The sequence below is a fragment of the Micropterus dolomieu genome, linkage group LG04 (assembly GCF_021292245.1).
Source record: "Micropterus dolomieu isolate WLL.071019.BEF.003 ecotype Adirondacks linkage group LG04, ASM2129224v1, whole genome shotgun sequence".
Classification (NCBI taxonomy): Eukaryota; Metazoa; Chordata; class Actinopteri; order Centrarchiformes; family Centrarchidae; genus Micropterus; species Micropterus dolomieu.
The window spans coordinates 13,882,681-13,902,990 of record NC_060153.1 but is presented as its reverse complement, the minus strand read 5'-3'; the positions used below and the strand labels follow the sequence as shown (position 1 = coordinate 13,902,990).

General features: G+C 39.0%; 2 protein-coding genes across 3 annotated transcripts in view; one reads left to right on the top strand and one right to left on the bottom strand.

Moving 5' to 3' along the window:
- Nucleotides 1-1,957, top strand: part of LOC123969743 (ankyrin-2-like) — a 70,643-nt gene extending 68,686 nt beyond the window's left edge. The window contains exon 47 of one of the 2 annotated variants that reach the window (XM_046047374.1): nucleotides 630-1,957. In XM_046047374.1, the coding sequence (XP_045903330.1) occupies nucleotides 630-837 (208 nt within the window). In that variant the 3' untranslated portion in view covers nucleotides 838-1,957. The remainder of the gene's footprint in view (nucleotides 1-629) is intronic. The other variant, XM_046047375.1, reaches the window with a different exon arrangement.
- A 1,648-nt stretch (nucleotides 1,958-3,605) lies between these two features.
- camk2d2 (calcium/calmodulin-dependent protein kinase (CaM kinase) II delta 2) overlaps nucleotides 3,606-20,310 on the bottom strand; it is a 37,053-nt gene continuing 20,348 nt past the window's right edge. Inside the window, exons 7-20 of the mRNA XM_046047377.1 lie at nucleotides 19,285-19,387; nucleotides 19,026-19,109; nucleotides 18,754-18,848; nucleotides 18,076-18,198; nucleotides 17,651-17,734; nucleotides 17,356-17,398; nucleotides 16,143-16,183; nucleotides 14,247-14,306; nucleotides 12,797-12,841; nucleotides 12,290-12,338; nucleotides 10,684-10,759; nucleotides 10,487-10,581; nucleotides 5,615-5,843; nucleotides 3,606-5,128 (exon numbers count right to left, since the gene is read on the bottom strand). Of these exons, the coding sequence (XP_045903333.1) occupies nucleotides 5,125-5,128; nucleotides 5,615-5,843; nucleotides 10,487-10,581; nucleotides 10,684-10,759; nucleotides 12,290-12,338; nucleotides 12,797-12,841; nucleotides 14,247-14,306; nucleotides 16,143-16,183; nucleotides 17,356-17,398; nucleotides 17,651-17,734; nucleotides 18,076-18,198; nucleotides 18,754-18,848; nucleotides 19,026-19,109; nucleotides 19,285-19,387 (1,131 nt within the window). The 3' untranslated portion in view covers nucleotides 3,606-5,124. The remainder of the gene's footprint in view (nucleotides 5,129-5,614; nucleotides 5,844-10,486; nucleotides 10,582-10,683; nucleotides 10,760-12,289; nucleotides 12,339-12,796; nucleotides 12,842-14,246; nucleotides 14,307-16,142; nucleotides 16,184-17,355; nucleotides 17,399-17,650; nucleotides 17,735-18,075; nucleotides 18,199-18,753; nucleotides 18,849-19,025; nucleotides 19,110-19,284; nucleotides 19,388-20,310) is intronic.

Here is a 20,310-nt window from a genome sequence, read left to right as displayed (position 1 = left end):
AAATAAAATATCTGCAGTGCTATTTTTAATTGTGAAGAATAAAACTGGTTGCCCATTGTTGTCCCGTGCATGCAGTTGGAATTATCATTATCACACGATTTAGTGAAACAATTTTGCAGCTTGCATCGTAGTTTTAGAATCATTAATTTTCACTATAATTCCATCCATAAGTAACATAGTGACTGAATGTCATGGATTTCATACATTTTCTGGAATAAAACGTCTACAAGCCAAATCAGATTGGCGATCCTGGGATAAAATCTTATCAAATCAGTTTAGGGGTCCTTCACGTGGAAAAGTTTGAGAACCACTGCCTCAAAAGACACTTTATGTTGTTTTTTTTCTTGAAATTATGACCCATTTTTAGTTGTTGGGGTCAGTTTATATGTAATTTCTAACATAATCTTTAGGTTTTGTGCTGCTAGAACGATATGAAGATGCTGGACCTGTGATCACAACTGACTGCTGGATTTAAGCATGATATAATTTGTGGGTGTTTTGTTTCTCTCCCATAACATATCTTAGAAGTATAGCACATTAGTTCCTTCAATTTAATTATCACAGGTTCATTAAGGTTGCTGACCTGTCTTCTTGTGTTTGTTTCCACTACCTCCTTGCTCCATCTTTAGGGCCCACATGCGTAAAGGTCACACCCTCAGACGAACAGTGGTAAAGGGAGCTGGGCAGCGCAAACAGGTCCTTCTAGAGAAAGTGGAAAACCCCAGAAAAGGGTCAAAGCCACGTGGTCTCCAGCAGCATCTCCACCAGCTCTTTCACCGCTACTACTACGAAGAAAAGGAGGACAACGATGAGGACGAAGAGGACGAGGAAGAGTAGAGGAATGTGTAACACTCTCCCCCACTCCCTGGTTCTGCCCATACTAAAGCCCCCCTAATCCTATGCATTAGCCACATGCAATCCCAGTGTGCACCATGGCACATCAAAGCTACCACAGTCTTCCCACTTAAGTCCTGGAAGATTACCTTTTGTTCACAATTTGGAGTTTTCCCTGGCTTGTAATGTATTCATGATTTTCTTTTCATGTTTGGGTGTTGTTTTGCTTTTTTGTGACCAAAGAAAGCCTTCTGTTATTTTCCTGATTCATTTTACTTTCCATGTCATAACTGTCTTTGATATTTTTGTCTTGATGCTGTGGTAGAGCAACATACACAAAAAACAGAGGGATACTATTACTATCAACTAACATACAAACCTCCTGAAGGTAAAGAACACTTTACCTGCAGACATACTGGTACTGCTCTCTGAGTAGGTGCTTGAACTGAAAGACAATATCTCACACTGCACTGCCTCTCACAACCAGAGTTTCTTAGATATTCCTTACTTATAAACTGTCTCACTCATTGTACTAGCCTCTCAGCTCTTTCAATTCAGGTGGTCAAGATGTCACACAGAGAAAACCAGACTGTATCGACACTGAATTTAACTGCTGCTGCTGTGTTTTGTGTAGGCTATGTGTAATCTGTCTTTGGGAATTATATATTATCTATAATCTAGACATTACTGACATCAGTAGCCTAGGAATTAATAATCACTTATGTGAAGTATAGAGCAGGCATGACTAATCAACATCTGTCATTATGATCCTAGCTTTGACTGCTTTGTAGATCTATGAATTGCTCTCCTGCCTCTCTTTCCCTTCTGTGTGTGTCTTTCTGTGTTTTTATGTGTAGTTAGATTTTTTTTTTTTTGGGGGGGGGGGTTGCTTTTTTTAATTGTTGATCTTGATTCATGCTGTATGAATGGTTAATGTGTTTGTGAGGTTGTACTGTAGGTACTGTGTGTCTATGCATGTGTCGAGTACTGCATTATCAGCTTGTTTAAAGAGGGTACGATTTTAGGCTGATTTTAACTGCTAAGATGTCTTATTTTAGAGGGTTTTTTTATTTTGATTTTAGTTTACTAGTTAGTATAAAGAATAAATTTAATTTTAATGTGAGTGAGAAGCTTCTATTTATTAGGAAGGCCCTCAGAAATTGCCACTGGTGAACAAGATCATCACAGCTGCTTTAGAGACACTTATGTCTGATATGAAATTTGTGGTAAGGTGATCAGGTGTTTCTGCTTTATTTATGTTAGACTTTGTTATTTCATCTTTTGAACAAGACAGTGTTGGACCAGGTGTTTGCAGTCGTATGGTGTGTGTTTGAGTGAATGAGTCTGTGAGTGTAGTAAGTGTGTGCCAGTTTCTGTCAGCAAAGAAAAGAAACATTTATTTTACACAAACCACATTTGCACTCCTGAATGTCAGGAGGGAACACCTCCATGCTTTTTTTGTGCACAGGATATGAGATACAGTATATCTACAGAGAGTCTCATTTTGGCAGGCTAGATGATAAATACAAGATAGCGTTATACCAGACACGCATAATGAGGCAGATTGAGAGCTTAAATATGCCATTTCTCACAGCTCTAAGCATCGTTACTCTATGTATCTACAACATGTAATGTATTTATTTCACTATCACGGTTTACTTTGTGATTTAGAAAAATGTAAAATGCAAACTAGTGGAAGTTCACTGTGACAGGTATGCTTTTAATTTGAAGAATCAGCATCCTTTTCTGTGATGACAGTTATATACATATACAATGCATATATATATATATATATATATATATCTATAAGGGCATGTATTACTGTATCAAAATTCAAAAAAGACAAAAACAATGGCTGCAGTGTGTCTATGGCTAATAGAGAATAAAAGTCTACAAATGTATAGCGTTGTATTTTGTTATACCTTGTGAATAGTCACTCAAACCTAGGAATACAATACCAGCTGTGTTACATTACACTAGCAAAACTAGAAATGTATCAAACATATGTAAAAAGACCTACATAACACACAGTGAATGTTTTTAATCTTTAATCAACTAATTGTTGCTCTTACAGCAGGTAGAGTACAAAGCAGATCTTGTACTGTCCCCATAAGGGCCTCAGAGGTACTGCAATAGCATCTCAGCAGTTAACATCAGTATGAAATTAGATAGAAATATGACAGAATTAATAATAAAATGTAATACTTTGTTTATATTTAGCAGTTTTACAATTCTAAAGCATTAAAAGACCAAATATATCGCAATATATTTTATTCCAAGACAGCAGTGTCAACCATTCAATAAGGATGAAATTTCTGTCACATTTCGATATCAAATGTCATGTTGTTAATATATGCTGTAAGATTCCTCCACTATTGCAGTACCTCTGAGGCCCTTATGGGGGCAACACTAGCTTAGTATTCACAACATTCAAGACCTGTGTTTTATGTTGCTGTTTTGAAGGCAAAGGGTGGTAACACAATATTGACTTGATTTAGATTTTTTCTTATGGTTACTCACTTTGTATTATGCTTACCATTTTACTCGAAGGGACTCAAACCTCTGGTTTAAAGTGGTTTAATTGAAGTTTAATTTGCATGACAGCGCCTACAAACTCTTGGACTAATATATCATGTCTGCATATCCAAAGAGAGTATTAGAACAGAGCAAAGATCAAAAAGAAATATTTCAAATAATTAATTTCATGTCTAACACACAGCTTTCCTCCATCTCCACACTTGGGCAACAATGATCAACCAGCAATGCATAACTCATTCTTATGACATCTTTTAGCTGATTTATTTATTCCTTAAACATGTTAAACCATCCATTGCCATGCTGGCAACAGGTACACACCATATTAGGAGTGGTGCATTGCATTGACATCATACGTTTCGTCAAAAAAAGAAAATATGTTTATCATATTTTCCCCCATAAAAAAGAAGAGACAAACCAATTGAAAAGAGCAAATAGCAAGGATGATAAAGACACTGGCACTGTCCTGCAGTGGTAAGAAGACCACTGGCTGGTAGAAGCACTGATCATCAAGGAAGACATCTCATTTGACTCCTTCACTGTTGTCTTACTATCCTCTTGTCTGACTGCAATGTTCTCCAATCCAATGCTTTTACGACGCCTCCAGACTTAGACGTAGCCCAACACTTACATACTATAATGCCTTTGATTCATCTTCATCATCTCCACCTTCTCTGTGCAATTGGCCAAGTAACACAATGCAAATGACAAGAATAAAATAATAGAAACCCTACATACAGTCATACAATACAAGTACAAATATTGTGAAAAATGAGCTAGTTTTCTTCTCATTTTTATACAAAAAGTAAGGGTTGCTTCAATAACCAGGAGTTTACTGTCCTGTTCTTAGATATGAGGTTTTGATATTTACGCCTGGTGTTAACTATAATTGTGTTATTGTTTTTACAACAGTTCCATGATACTGGAGAACATTAGAAACATTTGGGACAGGACTGATGCACAACATTAACAAATGCAAACAAGTCAGTGATTCACAAATCAAACAGAAGATATTATAGTTTCATATGATCTTACTTACAATACCCCCCCCCATGCACTACACAATAGTCTTGAATTTTCATATATTACATATATGCTACATTCTCTTATTTCACTGATATAAAGGCAAACATATCTCAATGCAAAGTGTAAGCTGCTCTGCTTTTCTTTACATTTAAATTAGTATTATAGATTGAAATCGGACAATTCAAACGGTATGACTTAGCTCATAGCAAACATAAATGTAGCTCAAACTGGATTTTACGTAAACTCTTAATTCCTCTGATAGCAAGAATAGCAATTTCAATGTTTGTTTTTGTTTTTTTAATCAACAATCACAATGTATATACATCACCAGAACTAAAGCAAGCTCAATTTTAACATTCTGACCTTCCAAATGTTTTAGTATTGCACACACATAAATACACATAAAAATACAGAACAGATTTTTGGGAGAGGTTACAGTAGTAGATTTTTTAAACGTCTATTTTATATTTAAAATGCATACCAAAACATCTTTTTAAAAAAAAAAAAAAAAATGTTGTCAATATGCTTGTTTCATAATGTCCACTGTGTGCGGCCACCTGTTGTGGTGGTGGTTTCGAATGATGTCCATTAATAAAATGCCGTAACAGTAAAATGTATTAATACTTGTGAGCTGTGCGATGTCATGTCCTTATAGAAGGGTCAAAGGTTGGAGAGCAGTCATGGGTTGGCTAGTTGACTTCCATTTTTTGACCACATGTTGATTTTCCATTAACTGCAACAAAAGAGAGAAATATAAATGTAAATGTATACTGAAAGGGTACACAGAGCAAAGAAAATTTTTACTGCATAAAGACATCATCAGATCAGTACATCAGATAATTTTTTTATTAGGACATGTAAGAGCTGGGAAAGCAAAGTGTGATTAATAACATTAAAAGGCCCTGTCACAATACTATTGTGCATGCTGGCTCACTGGCAATACTTGCTGGGCGTAGTCCTTACATGCCTATGGTTCACCCACACAGGTTTTTTCAATTATTTTGCCTAATCAGACCTTGTCTCTGGTCGCACCTGTTACCACACCCAACAGTGTTGCCACATAGTGCTGACCACACCCAGAAGCACACGTACGTCACTGTAGCAAAGTAAGAAGTTTAACCACTGGAGGTCAGCAAAAATAAGATATTCAGCTCCTGTTAGGTTTATTTCTTTCTCTTTAACCAAGGTTTCTTGCTGTGTGTTTCTTACTGTCTCTTACTGGGAGGGGATGCTAGGCGAGCCGGAGCGGTGGAAGTGGATGTTCTGCCACTTGCCGTCACGGCGGTGCCACACACGGGTCTCCTCAGACTGCATGGTACGGGGCAATCCACTGCCATCCATGTACTGGGTCAGTCGAATATAGGCAATACACGCTGCATTTTCCCCAATTAGGTGCACGTGTGGGTTCAAGAGGATGGTGTGCACCGGCTTATTCCCTTTGGACAGGGCTGGAAGGGAGACAAAATGGCTGATTACAGGGAGCAGTTGTTGCTTAGTATCGCATATTAAATGAATATAATAGATATCATCCTATCACTCACCACACTGCTGGGTGAGGATGGTTTGGAAAAAGAGCTGCATGACTGACATAACACTGACCCCACCTTAGAAGGAATTCTAACCGAAAATAAGAGGAACTAAAAGTCTCCATATGTTTACGTTGGATAGTGGACAAGCACAGGTTTGCCAAGTGATTGAGGTTTCTAGGACATATCTGGTTTATCTATTTTTACCCAGACTGAGGACATTCTGCCATTTATAGAAGTCATTATTCATTAGTGATTTTTTTCTCCAAGGTTAGTCCATAATCACAGCCATGACCTTGTAATTTAAACATGAACTGTAAACTGACTAAATACTGAAATAGAACAAAAAATGTAGCCCATACCCACAAATGCACACTCTCTTTCGTACAAACAATATACTCAATACCACTTTTGCTGTGTTGCGGACCTTCTTTATTTTCAAAATATTGATATCAGTATACATTATTTCTATATTGTATATGTCTATATTGTTTCAACCAATGAATTTGAAGCAATTCTACACATTTCTGTGCAGAAATGTTGGTATTTTTTGGTAAAATTAAAACCACAAGAGCAATAGTGCAAACAAATAGGAAAATTAAATGTGGACTCTTAAACATCAGATCTCTATCTTCTAAAGGTGTACTAGTAAATTAACTAATATCAGATTATGATATTGATTTATTTTGTCTTACTGAAACCTGGTTGGGTGATGGAGAATATGTTAGCCTAAATGAATCCACCCCTCCCAGTCATTAATACTCACATTCCTCGAGGCGCAGGCCGAGGAGGTGGAGTTGCAGCTATCTTCGACTCTAGCCTACTAATCAGCTCTAAACCTAAACTAAATTATAACTCATTTGAAAGCCTTGTTCTTAATCTTTCACACCCAAGTTGTAAATTACTGCAACCAATTCTTTTTGTTATAGTGTACCGAGCACCTGGTCCGTACTCTGAATTCTTATCTGAATTTGCAGAGTTTTTGTCAACTTTAGTCCTTAAAACGGGCAAAGTTATTATTGTAGGGGATTTTAATATTCATGTGGACAGCTTCAGTACTGCGTTTATCTCTCTGTTAGATTCCATTGGCTTCTCTCAGAGTGTTCATGAACCGACTCACTGTTTTAACCACACCCTCGACCTTGTTCTGGTATATGGTATTGAAATTGAACATTTAATAGTGTTCCCACAGAATCCCTTTTTATCTGACCACTGTTTGATAACTTTTGAGTTTGTATTGCTGAACTATACGCCATTGGGCAAGAATGTCTGTCTGAAAGTGCTGTAGCAAAATTTAAGGATGCGATTCCATCAGCTCTAAATTCATTATCAAATCACAAAGTAACGGAGGACTCCTATGCTAATTTCAGTCCCTCACAAGTCGATCATCTTGTTGATAGTGCTGCAGGCTCGCTGCGAATGACACTCCACTCTGTTGCCCCTCTAAAAAATAAAATAATAAAACAAAGACGGTTAGCTCCATGGTATAATACTGAAACTCGCAAATTAAAGCAAATATCACGGAAACTTGAGAGGAATTGGCGTTCCACCAAACTGGAAAATTCTCGTTTAATTTGGCAAGATAGTCTTAAAACTTATAGGACGGCCCTCTGTAATGCCAGAGCAGCGTACTACTCGTCATTAATAGAGGAAAATAGCAACAACCCCAGGTTTCTTTTCAGCACTGTAGCCAGGCTGACAGAGAGTCACAGCTCTATTGAGCCAAGTATTCCCATAGCTCTCAGTAGTTGCGACTTCATGAGCTTCTTTAATGATAAAATTCTAACTATTAGAAACAAAATTCACCAAGACCTGCCCTCAACTGGCAACGACTTCTCTCCAAACTCAGGAACCTTTGAAACGGCTGTAAAACCAGATATATGTTTAGACTGCTTTGCTTCCCTCAATCTTTACCAACTAACTTCAATAAATTCCTCATCTAAACCATCAACCTGCCTCTTAGACCCCATCCCAACTAGGCTGCTTAAAGAAGTTTTACCCTTAGTCAGAACTTCTATACTAGATATTATCAGTCTATCTTTATCAACAGGCTATGTACCACAGTACTTTAAAGTAGCTGTAATTAAACCTCTTCTGAAAAAGCCCAAACTTGATCCGGATGTTTTAGCCAACTATAGACCTATAACCTTCCATTTCTCTCTAAGATCCTGGAGAAAGTAGTTGCTAAACAGCTGTGTGACTTTCTACATAGCAATAGTTTATTTGAGGATTTTCAGTCAGGATTTAGAGCTCATCATAGCACAGAGACAGCACTGGTGAAAATTACTAATGACCTCCTCATTGCATCAGACAAAGGACTTGTCTCTGTACTGGTTTTATTAGCTCTTAGTGCTGCATTTGATACCACTGACCATCATATCCTATTACAGAGACTGGAACATTTCATTGGCATTAAAGGAACCATTCTAAGCTGGTTTAAGTCCTATTTATCAGATCGATTTCAGTTTGTACATGTTAATAATGAATTCTCCATGCATGCCAAAGTTAGTCATGGAGTTCCACAAGGATCTGTGCTCGGACCAGTCCTCTTCACTTTATATATGCTTCCTTTAGGCAATATTATCAGGAAACACTCCATAAACTTTCATTGTTATGCAGATGATACTCAGTTATATCTATCGATCAAGCCAGATGAAACTCAGTTAGCTAAACTTCATATGTGCCTTCAGGATGTTAAAACCTGGATGACCTGTAATTTTCTAATGTTAAACTCAGATAAAACTGAAGTTATTGTTCTAGGGCCCAAGCACCTCCGTGATGCATTATCTAAAGATATAGTTTCCCTTGATGGCATCGCCCTGGCCTCCAGCACCACCGTGAGGAATCTTGGAGTTATCTTTGATCAGGGCATTTCAGCAAATTTCAAGGACCGCCTTTTTTCACCTACGTAATATTGCAAAAATCAGGAACATCCTGTCTAAAAATGATGCAGAAAAACTAGTCCATGCATTTGTTACTTCGAGGCTGGATTACTGCAATTCCTTATTATCAGGCTGCTCGAAAAAGTCCATTAAGACTCTTCAGCTGATCCAGAATGCTGCAGCACGTGTTCTGACAGGAACCAGGAAAAGAGATCACATTTCTCCTGTCTACGCTTCTCTGCATTGGCTTCCTGTAAAATCTCGAATAGAATTTAAAATCCTTCTTCTCTCCTACAAAGCTCTTAATGGTCAGGCACCATCTTATCTTAAAGAGCTCATAGTACCTTACTACCCCACCAGAGCACTGCGCTCCCAGAATGCAGGGTTACTTGTGGTTCCTAGAGTCTCCAAAAGTAAAATGGGAGCCAGAGCGTTCAGCTATCAAGCTCCTCTCCTGTGGAACCAGGTTCCAGTTTGGGTTCAGGAGGCAGACACCATCTCCACATTTAAGAGTAGGCTTAAGACTTTCCACTTTGATAAAGCTTATAGTAGGGAATTTTAATGGTACACAATCTGGGAGAATCAGCCTTAATCAGGCTTTAAGCTATTCTGCTTTTTACAAATCATCAACACCTGAAGACTCATTTCAATGAGGCAAAGGTGTCTTCTGCCAATAATTGCATCAGTTTCTGAATTACAAATTTCTGTTTGTGATCTGTAACATAATTGTCCTAACTGCAACAGGTTTATGATATCTTGCAAAACAGCAGTTTTTCCAAGCATTTACAGTTAAAGTTGGGAATAAAGAAATCACAAGCAAACAGTACAACAATCCAAGTACATATTAACTTCAGTTAGTTATATGAAATTTGTCAGTAAAAGGATAGCTTGATATTTTATTGAAACTATTCTTAAACTATCTGCTAAATAGCAAACACAAGTTTTATGTACATTACTGCCACCTGACCATGGATGTATTTTATTGCACCAAATGCATAACTGAAATGCATTGTGGGTGATATACACCCTGTGTGACCATCTCAGTAAACTACTCATTAGGTTATCTCCTGCACACCTGCTTCCCATCAACGGATCAGCTTGACTAGCCTCCACATGCACGCTGACTTCAGCAAATACATTTTTTTCAGTGGCCATGCTTCATACTAATATGGTTACAATTATTGTCTCATATGTAATTTTTGCAATGGCAATGAACTGTTTAACAGGACATTCCACAATAACAAGTTCTCCCAACTGAAAATCAAGCTTTTCCCACAATGGTTAAGAGCAAACAACTCACACATTGAATCACTCAGGACATCAGGCCAATGTAGCAAGCATTTTTATAAGTAATCTTTGTTTAAAATACCTAGAACTGCTGGAAAAACCTACACTGATGGGAATAAACAACTCACAATCCTTCCAAGGAAGAAATAAACTTTCAGTGCCAAGTTCGGAATTGGAGCCAGCTGGATTCTTGCAACTTTTGGAGCAACTCCAAACCCACAACTACAGTACTTCATATTTCACATGGTGACAAATTCCCTGTCAACTGGATGATTCTTTTGCTACTCTAGTGTAATTAGCTATTTAATTATTTATTATTTAGTAAAAAATTGACAATTTCAACATATAACTGCTCTGATGATGCTGTTAGTTTTTTTGGCAGTTTTTTGAACTCACCATTCTCAAAGTAAAAGCGATGGAAGTCATGCCCTTCAACCAGGTTTCCCAGGGCCTCAGGCTCAAAGGAAGTTAGACCAGGGTCACAAATCTTCCTGTTGATGCAAAAAGAAGAATACCAAATCAGCAAAGCCAGGAAGCTAATCAGTATAGGCAGTTAAATGTTACTGAACAAATGCAGAGAGAGAAAAACATACGCATAGGCCTCGAAGTCTCCATTGTTGATAGACTCAATCAACTGCTCAGTGACTTTAATAATTTCCTGTTTGCGAGCTACAACACAAGATCACAAAACATCAACCACCACAGAAACTGATCTAAAAACGCTGTTAATGTATTTCAGGCAAATGTAGGTCTGGGTGCAGATAAAGGAAATCTAACATCAAATCAGCTTCAAATGGGTTTCTAGTCTATGAATTAGCAGGATTTTCAGGTTATTAGAAATGGAAGGCGCTCAAAATAAGTATTTCACAAAATGTTTGTTATTTTATATCTGAGTAACAACAACAAGATAGCCTCCCATGACTAATAGTGATATCAGGCAGGAAAATGCAGGATGACACGATTCCTTTCACCCAACAAAGCTCAAAATGAACAAAGACAAACCAATGCTCAGATGCAAGTATTTGCTACAAAAGCAGTTACCTTTATTGTTAGTGGTGCAGGCTGGGGGATATTGAAAAATTACTTAATTTGTGCGACAAAAACACATGTTAAATAGTAAATAAATATATAAAGCAGTGTTTTAGCACCACAACTATAAGTTACAACACTGTGTGTGTACATGAGTGTGTATGTGAGTTAGCTTTTTACTGTGTGAGTCAATGTTTGGGTAAGTCACAACAGAAGGCAAATAGAGGAGTGAGAAGAACATCTGTACCTACAAGACACGAATATACAGCAGGAGGCATCTTCTTCATTTCAAATACAGAAGAATAAATTGCATGGAAGGAGCAGATATTTAGGGGTACCAATAACTCGAACCACTGTGACAAACACCCAGTTATCTAAGCCAAGGAAATTATTAGGAACAAGGGACACTTTACACAGAGAGATCACTTTCCTCTGGTGAGGACTGGGTAACAGGAGGGCAACAGACAGGGCATCAGACAGGGCATCTTCCCCACTGCAGAGGAACTTATTCTGACCTGAGGAGGTGGAAGTCTGTCTTGAGTCAGACTTACTATGAACGGAAGAGATAGGAGTCTGTCTTGAGTCAGACATCTGTGAGGAACGGTTCTTAGAGCTCAAGATACCTCTCACTAAGCTGCCCAGATGAAGGGCTGTCAAAGGTTGCATGGATGGGTGTGTAATTGGGTGTCAAGTGTGTGTGTTGGGTGGGGGGTGTTAACAAAGACAAAGGTTGTTTGAAGAAATTATATTTTCAACAAAACAAAATATAGGGGAGGGGGGAAAAAGTAGAAAGGAGAACCACTTATTAATACTGAAATCATGAAAATGTATGGAAAAAAACAAACAAACTGAAAAAGCAAGCATTGTTAACCAATTTCAGCATCAACCTCAGACATAAGATGGGAGAAACTCGACGATGCGAGGGAGGCAGTGTAGGACAGAAAAAGAACAGGGCGGACTGCATTTTGTAAGAAGAGCTGACAGCCAAAAGGGGGGTTGAAGTTGATAACTTGCAGTACATCTTAACTGTGTTGCAAAACAGAATGAAGACAAAACATACAAAAGGAGTGATCAGTCCAATTGGAAACGGTGAGGACCGACTGTTGTAACCTCACAGTGTAGGTGAGAACTCTAAGTAGGTAAATCAGACAAAAACACAAGTTTCCCTACCTTTTACATCCTCATCCTCTATGGTGGTGTTGGCACTCTCAATGGACTCCTGACAAAGAATGACAATCTAGAGATTTTGTGTATGTAATACATATATCTATAATGACATAGTACAATTTATGTTTGAAATATCAATGTATTGAAAAAAGTTTAAAATGATTTTGCTCAACAAGTAGGCTAACATTTCTTCTTAATTAATTTCTTTGTTGCACAATAGCTGACCGGAAACAAGAGGAGGGAGGTACATCAGTGATGTTGTGAATATATCGTTAGGGTCTTAAACCACGCCACCAGGATGCCCTGATGAACATATTTATTTATTAACAGTTGGTTATATAACAGTACAAGATAAGGGCTTTTTACAGTTGGTGGAGGGAGATACTATTAGATACATGATACCATTGTTATTAATTGTAATTGTGAAAGGGAAAGCCCTAAACAGGAGCGAACAGTGTTTATATTAATAAATGCAACTAACAATGACAAATCCTGGTGTTGTTGTCATACCTTATTTCCATCCACGGGGTTGTGGATCACTGTTGTCTGTGGTTCCTAAAAAGAACAAACGAGAGAGAACTTATGGGAGGAAATAACTAAAGAAGGCTAGAAAAGGTATGATGGCACAGAAACTGTTAACGGAAATGTGTTGGTATATATTTTCAAAATTTGAAGGTTAAGAAGGTGGTCAACCACTTATTTTGTCTATCTTTCTGTCTGTCTATACATACATATATACATAAACACAGATACTTATCACAATGTATCTGAAAATACAAAATAAACCCTCTCATCAGCCCTCGATAGTGTCCTTCCTTGGTAATCAGAGCTCTGTGTCTTGGCTTTTGTGGAATCGATCCTGATGACCGGCTTAGCCCTTCTAATCACTCACTCCGATTACAGGAGATTATAACATCAGCAGCCTGAATCTGTGAGTGTCTGTGTGTGTGTATTTGTGTGTGTGTGTGTGTGTGTGTGTGCGCTTGATGATGGAAAGAGAAAGGAGGCTAGAGAGGGATTGAGAGACCGAGAGAGAGAGAGAGAGAGAGAGAGAGAGAGAGAGAGAGAGAGAGAGAGAGAGAGAGAGATGTCGTGCCTATGTTCATGCGTAATCTTTGACAGCAAATGGGGGGACATAAAGCCTTTGACATCATGCAGAGCAGCAGTCATGTGGCCTGACGTAGACCGCTAATCAGCAGACACCATGCGCAAACCAATGAGTGACAGCCAAATCACTTGGGAATGTAGCATCATAATGAGCCTAAGGAGCCAACATCATCACACTCCATTCATGCACAGACAAACTATATGAGCAGCAAACCCTAAATTAGACATCCTTGTGAAGAATCTTAGTATCAAATACAAACCTGATAGCACTAAAGTACATGTCATGAGAGGAGCACATGCAAAGTGTAGGTGTGTAAAGAGAAAGGAGAGAGGAGGAAGTTCTTGTAGAGGAAAGGGGGGGGGGGAGGTAAAGGTTGCCCATAACTACAAATTTGAAACTACACTAGCCAAATTTAAACACGTGTGTAAAGGTGTACTGTTTCAGCCCAACATTAGCAATATACAGATCCAGCAAATCCAAAGTGGCCAACCTCTGTATGCTCCATGCACGCTCTGACAATTCAGATGAACGAATGAACACATCAGTCTGAATTATAAATAGAATACGGTTGGCTGGTTAGCTATATCAAGTTGGGACATGCTGCGCAGCAACAAAAACTTTTTCCCACTATTTCATACAGGGATAGCCTAATGTTGAGCTAAGTATCTGTTTCACCCCATGTTGACCTGGTTAATAATTTAAATCTTATCAAGCAATACTGAGATCAAACAGGAAATGATCTGACCCTCTGTGATAGGGTGTACCTGTACCTCCACAATGGGGCGTGAGGTGGGCAGGTGTCGAGGATTTGTGGATGAAGGTGTAGATGTAGGTAAGGTTGTGTGTGTATACCAGCGCAGGGGCAGGGCCAGTGTCTTTAGGACTGGTCACTGTGTTGGCTTTGTTGTTGACCTGCAGGGGGCAGTGTAGAGGGGACATGATACACATACACACTTTCAAACACACGCACACGCATGTACACACAAACTCTGGCCACGGTCCATTCTAAAGAGATCATCCCAAATCATGTGTCCCAAAGATCTGATGTTGCCAAGTGTTACATTGTTTCCAACCAAGACTTCTTTATGAAAGCTGTCTATTTTTATAAAGTACACTAAAGGCAGCAAAGTAGATGTACCGAGGAAAGTTCAACTTAAAGGGCCATTATGTAGTTTTTAGCGGCCACTAGAGGTGCAGTTTTAAGATTGCAACCCGGTGTGTGCTCGTACGCATGCTAGCTTGAACTCATGAGCTTGTATAATCCGAAACACAACTGCTTTCATACAGAAATCCCACAATAAACACAGAAACACCGGCACGCCCACAGTAGCTTTTCTCCAGACAAGTTCCCGGCTAAGAGGCAGCTCAACACTGGCTCTGTACCTTTCATAGAGTGCAGCCAGACACATATTGGCACAATACTCTCGGGGGGGAAAGGCAGTGTGACAGCGGCTATAGACAGACAGGGAGACAGCTTCACACAGCATGCTGGAAACTCAGGTAAACTCCCACTGCAACGTTCCAGTAATATTTTTATCAGCTGCTTGTGGTTGAACTAATCCATGTTCGTTACATGATAACGTTACAGTGACTGCATTTAGCTGATGTGCTACATCGTCGTTAGCTCGCCTGTCTGCTTTTCAGTAACTAACATACTATCTGTGCATCTTTCACCGGAGGCTCAGAAATGTGAACACAGCTAACTTACATGTACACTTTATGTAACACTTTATAACAGTTAGACAGTTAGTAAGTAACATAAGGTTAGTGGATGGGTCTTCCTTTGTCTTGTCGCCGTTTTGTTCCTGCTTCTATTTATATGATATGAATAGATATATAGATATCTATTGGGCCAACCAATTAAGTGAAGGACAAAAAGAACAATTGAATAATCTAAATACAATAACATGTGCAGGACTGTAATTTTAATTGAATTAACACACAATAAATTTAACAATAAATTGTATGTAAATTATAATAAAGGAAATCAATACAGCGCAATCTTGATTCAACAATTCATAGGAAGGGGTTCCCTGGTAGTTTGTATATTTTGCATTTCATTATCACAAAACCTTCGAAATACTGTATAACTCTCACTACAAACCCCTTCATTTTTGACTCTAATGTCTTGCTTTCATTTTCAAGCTGGGCTGGGGTCACATGGAAGAGGTATAAGCTCTCTGGAATGGACCTCATAGCTTGACATACTGTAGGCCTGAGTAAGCACAGTGACACTGACTCAAACAATGTATGCAGAGGTCCAATCTCAAATCAACACTTACTTTTATGTAAAACAGGCTCACAGAATTAGCTAGTCACATACAGTATGTGCGTGCAGATATGCACACACATGTGCACACACACTTCTACATCAGGTGGTAATTTCAGAATGGGCCCCAAACACACAGAGAAATCAGGGGCTATACAGTAAAGATTAAGTGACTATGAAAAATATGAGACATGGTGTATTTAGAAAATACAGCCGGGAAGAGATTCTAAGTAGACCAGTGTTTTAAAAAAGGATGATAAAACTAGAAATGTAACTCGCATAAAATCAATGTATGACAAGTACCACAGTGAATAAGCTAAGAAAATAACAACCGTTGTCCACTGCTTGGAGTGACTGTCCCTGAATGATGATGTTGTTAAGTGCACAATGCATAATTATCCAGAAGGCTCCTCAGACATTGAACGTTCACAGACTAATGCAAGTAACAAGCATTTTCTTCACAGTGCAAAGTAACTCACCTTAATGCCGTCTTGCTTCTTGTTGAGCAAACTCTTGGCTGCTGTAGAAGGAAAGAAGGAGACACTTCAGCATAAGAGTTCCCAAACAGAGTACTGAGCCTGCGGCTATGCACTAACATGCAGCAAGCATATCAGTCGACAGTGCTTATCTTCAAACTCCAGGTGCAAAATCCAACTGCAAGATCCATAATGCAATGCAACAGATGCTTAGAATGTCATCGTCATTTATGCAAGGTTGTTCTCCTACTACATACAAATTCACATGTGCAGGGCTGAAGGGTGGGTGGTTGACTGGGTGTGTATTTAGCGAGTGATGAAAGGGATAATGTACCTATTGCCAACAGACTCAAACAGCATTCTTAAATTGACATTTGCACACATACACATGCACTTAACCACTAGCGCCCACACAAACAACCCCACCACTATTCTCCTGTATTCAACTGTATTTCTCATGGTGTAGAAATAATCCAAACACTAGATTGCATGTCAAAATGCATGCTGTACCCTTGTCTAAATTTTATTCTGATCTCATATTGGCACTATTGCAAGCATGAGGTTCAATATCGTTCTTATGAATACCAAAAACCTCATCTTCATGCATATGTAATTGGCTATTAGATGAGTAAGACCTATAAATAACTATTGAGTTGGGCCCAACCCCACATATTTCCCTGTCATTTCAAAAATCTTACCTCAAATGGAAACCACAATCCAAACAAAAGAAGGAAAGAAAATTGAAAAAGGAAGAAAATTATGAATAAAAGACTTTACTGTAGAATGGGGAGAGAAAGCAGGCTAGTAAGGGCCTGAGAAAATAGAGACAAGTCAAAAGAAATGCATGCAAAAATGTATGACAAAGCAGAAAAAAAGAGATAAAGTGACACAGCTAGATAGACAGAGAGATGACTGTTTACCAGTGACACCTTTGCGCCTAGATCATAAACTGACTGAAGCCATTAAAAAATAATTTTCAAAGCTTCTATTCATTTTATTGGTTGGCTGCACATTTTTACCTACTTTGTAGTGCCTGTGATCTGTTGTCCTCATGATTAGAAGACACAAGTTCCATAAAGCACCTAACCAAACCTCCAATATTAAAGGCTAAGAAGCATTTCCAGCCTCCTGTTTTTTTTTTTTTTAAATGAATGCTTTAGTTTATAAGATATGTTTGAGAAACCAGCTTTTGGAAACCAGGCTGAGGGAGACATACCTGAGAAGTTTCTTGTGACCAGCAAAGTGGTCAATATGGCTCCCTGCAGTGATAGAAAAGGAAGGAAAGAGGTAATGATGGTGGAAGGAAGGAAGAGACAGAAATAGGAAGATTGATTATAAGGTTACCGCAAGAGAGAAGCGCACAGCAAAAGGGCAACTTGAAGGTTTTAGAGAACAAGTCATCATTTCTAAGTTACCCTGAGAAGTATTGAGCGAGGAAGACAGGTGGAGAAAGATGGCTGGATGGATTGTTCTACATAAATAGAAACATGACGGATTGCCAAACGTCTCACCTTGAGTTTCCTCCTGGCATTGAATTTCTTCAGGCACTCCACAGTCTCCTGCCTGTGCATCATGGAAGCTACAGTGGACCGTTGCTGCAGGAAGAAGATGAGAGGATTTAAGGATTAGGAGAGAATGAAAACAATAGATGGGAGGAATATATGGATGTGCATGTGTTGGCAATGAAACAGGACAGTTATGTGTGTCCATGCAAGTTGGATCTGATGGCATGACTAATGTTATTGGGGCATTCATTTACCAATAATGGTTCATCATTAACTGTATGTGTGTGTTTATTTCTGTGTTTGTATCTGTATTTCTGTTTGTGTGTGTTGCTGCATCTCCGTTTGTGTGTGTGTGTGTGTGTGTGTGTGTGTGTGTGTGTGTGTGTGTGTGTGTGTGTGTGTGTGTGTGTGTGTGTGCGTGTGCCACATACGCAGATCCAGGGATGTTTGAGGGCCTCTGCGGCAGTGATGCGTTTACTGGGGTTGATGGTTAGCATCTTGTTGATCAGATCTTTGGCCTCAGGAGTTACAGTGTCCCACTCTGGGGACGGGAACTGTCAAAAAACAACGAGTGTCAAACGCTCATTTTTAGCAAGGCAAAGGAGTGAACAGACAGAGAATTAGTAAAACAACCATCCTCTAAAGGAATAGAGAGAACTGACAATGTATTATAGTATAGTAAAAATGTGTATTGAAAATTGCATGTTTGTATATTGGTGCAGTGGGGAATAAATGTAATATTTAATCTTTAATGGTCCGTCCAAATTCAAAATTCATAGTGGAAGAAACAAGCGAGCCATGCTGAACGTTCAACACCGAACCATCTGAGAAATAGTATATGTAAAAGCATTTTGGGTTTGCCACCATGGTTAGATAAAGGTAAGGCTGTCTTAAAATGGTAACATAACATTATGACAACAAATTGTGTGTCAGTGAAAGAACAGGATGACATAAATTCTCCGGATTTGAATGTATTTTAGGACCAGACTATGTGGGTTGCATTTTAATTAATTCAAACAAATTACATGTGAGCTCTCATTTGTTCGAACTTGATTTTGTTTTTTTTTTATGACAGCTCTAGTTTATACTGTACGTGTGTGAATGCTTACATCATAGGCCCCAGCCTTGATTTGTTGGTAAAGGCGATGCTGGTCCTCATCCCAGAAGGGGGGGTAGCCCACCAGCAGGATGTATAAAATCACACCTGGAAGAAAGAGACATGACACATTAAGCATGGTAAACAGAAAATACCAATACTCTATACTAACCTATATTATTCCCTAACAAAATTAAATTCACTAATTTAACACTGCACAAAACACCTCAAACAAAATCAAGTGCATTCAAACAGTTGAAGTGACAGAATTTTAATGTTATTTACCACAGGCCCACATGTCCACTGGTTTCCCATACGGGTCTTTCCTCAGAACTTCCGGAGACAAGTATCCCGGTGTGCCGGCAAAACCTGGAGGAGTGATATGGAGGGAGGGAGTAGATGTGGAAGGGTAGGCAGGAGTGGAAAATTCAGTGACTGGCCTGTTCCTCAACTTACTAAATGAGTGATTGATTGATCAACTGATTGGTTGATTGCTTCATTGACCAACTGATTCAGGTTGAAAAATGGATGGATGAATACTCACCAAACCATGCCTGCTGGTCCCCCTGCACCTCGATAGCCAGCCCAAAGTCAGCCAACTTGACCGCCGCCCCCTTCAGCTTACTGGCCAATAGAAGGTTCTCAGGCTGGGGGGGGCGGAGTCAAACAGGTTAGAGGTGAGAGGTCACACGCTCTGGGAACAAGCCGCCCACAGACACAGATCTAAGATCAGATTAGCCAAACCAAATCCTAATCCAAACTATTAGGGGTCTACAATGCTAAACTGCTCTTAAATCAGTGTCTAAGGCAATTCCCTTTCTGCCACACAAATGACAGAAACATAAATGTGCACGGGACCAAATCTCTACGTGACAAAGGACATTTTCCACACTGGAGCTGTGGACTTGTTCCCTCAACCTCATGGATTCTGGGAGAGTGAATTGGTAGCAGACACAATATGCTTGTCCACAGTAACACCAATCCACTGTTAATATCCATGAGTGGGAACAAAGTGCACACTGCAGGGAGAAGGATACAGGAGGGAGGTGTGGTATAACAGGAGACGTGGGTGTAAAAACAAACAACTCAGCCACATATGGGTAATGACAAACACACTAACACAGTTTAGCACAATCATAAATATATGCAAGCACACGCGAGTACACACACACACACACACACACACACACACACACACACAGGTGCAGAAAGGTCTTTGCTAACCTAAGGCCAGTTAGACAGTGTTCTCTGATGAATAATACATTTCCTAACATTTAGAGATTATAAACACAGACAGCCTGTGAGCAGTCAGTTTATGGCAGACATATAACTCAACAGGACACTAACTGACAACTGAACACATCAGCATAATCATTTCCATAACGATGAATAAATCCTCCTGATTATGAAGCATCTGAAAACTTAAAATCACGTCAGCAAAGGACATCTCCCCTAATAAAGTCGACAGATTGGAAATGTCATAAACCATCATGGTTATTCAGATTTGTTTCTCAGTGTTTCCGATGGTACAGTTTTATAACCACAACCCATCCTCTTCCCTTTTTCCTCC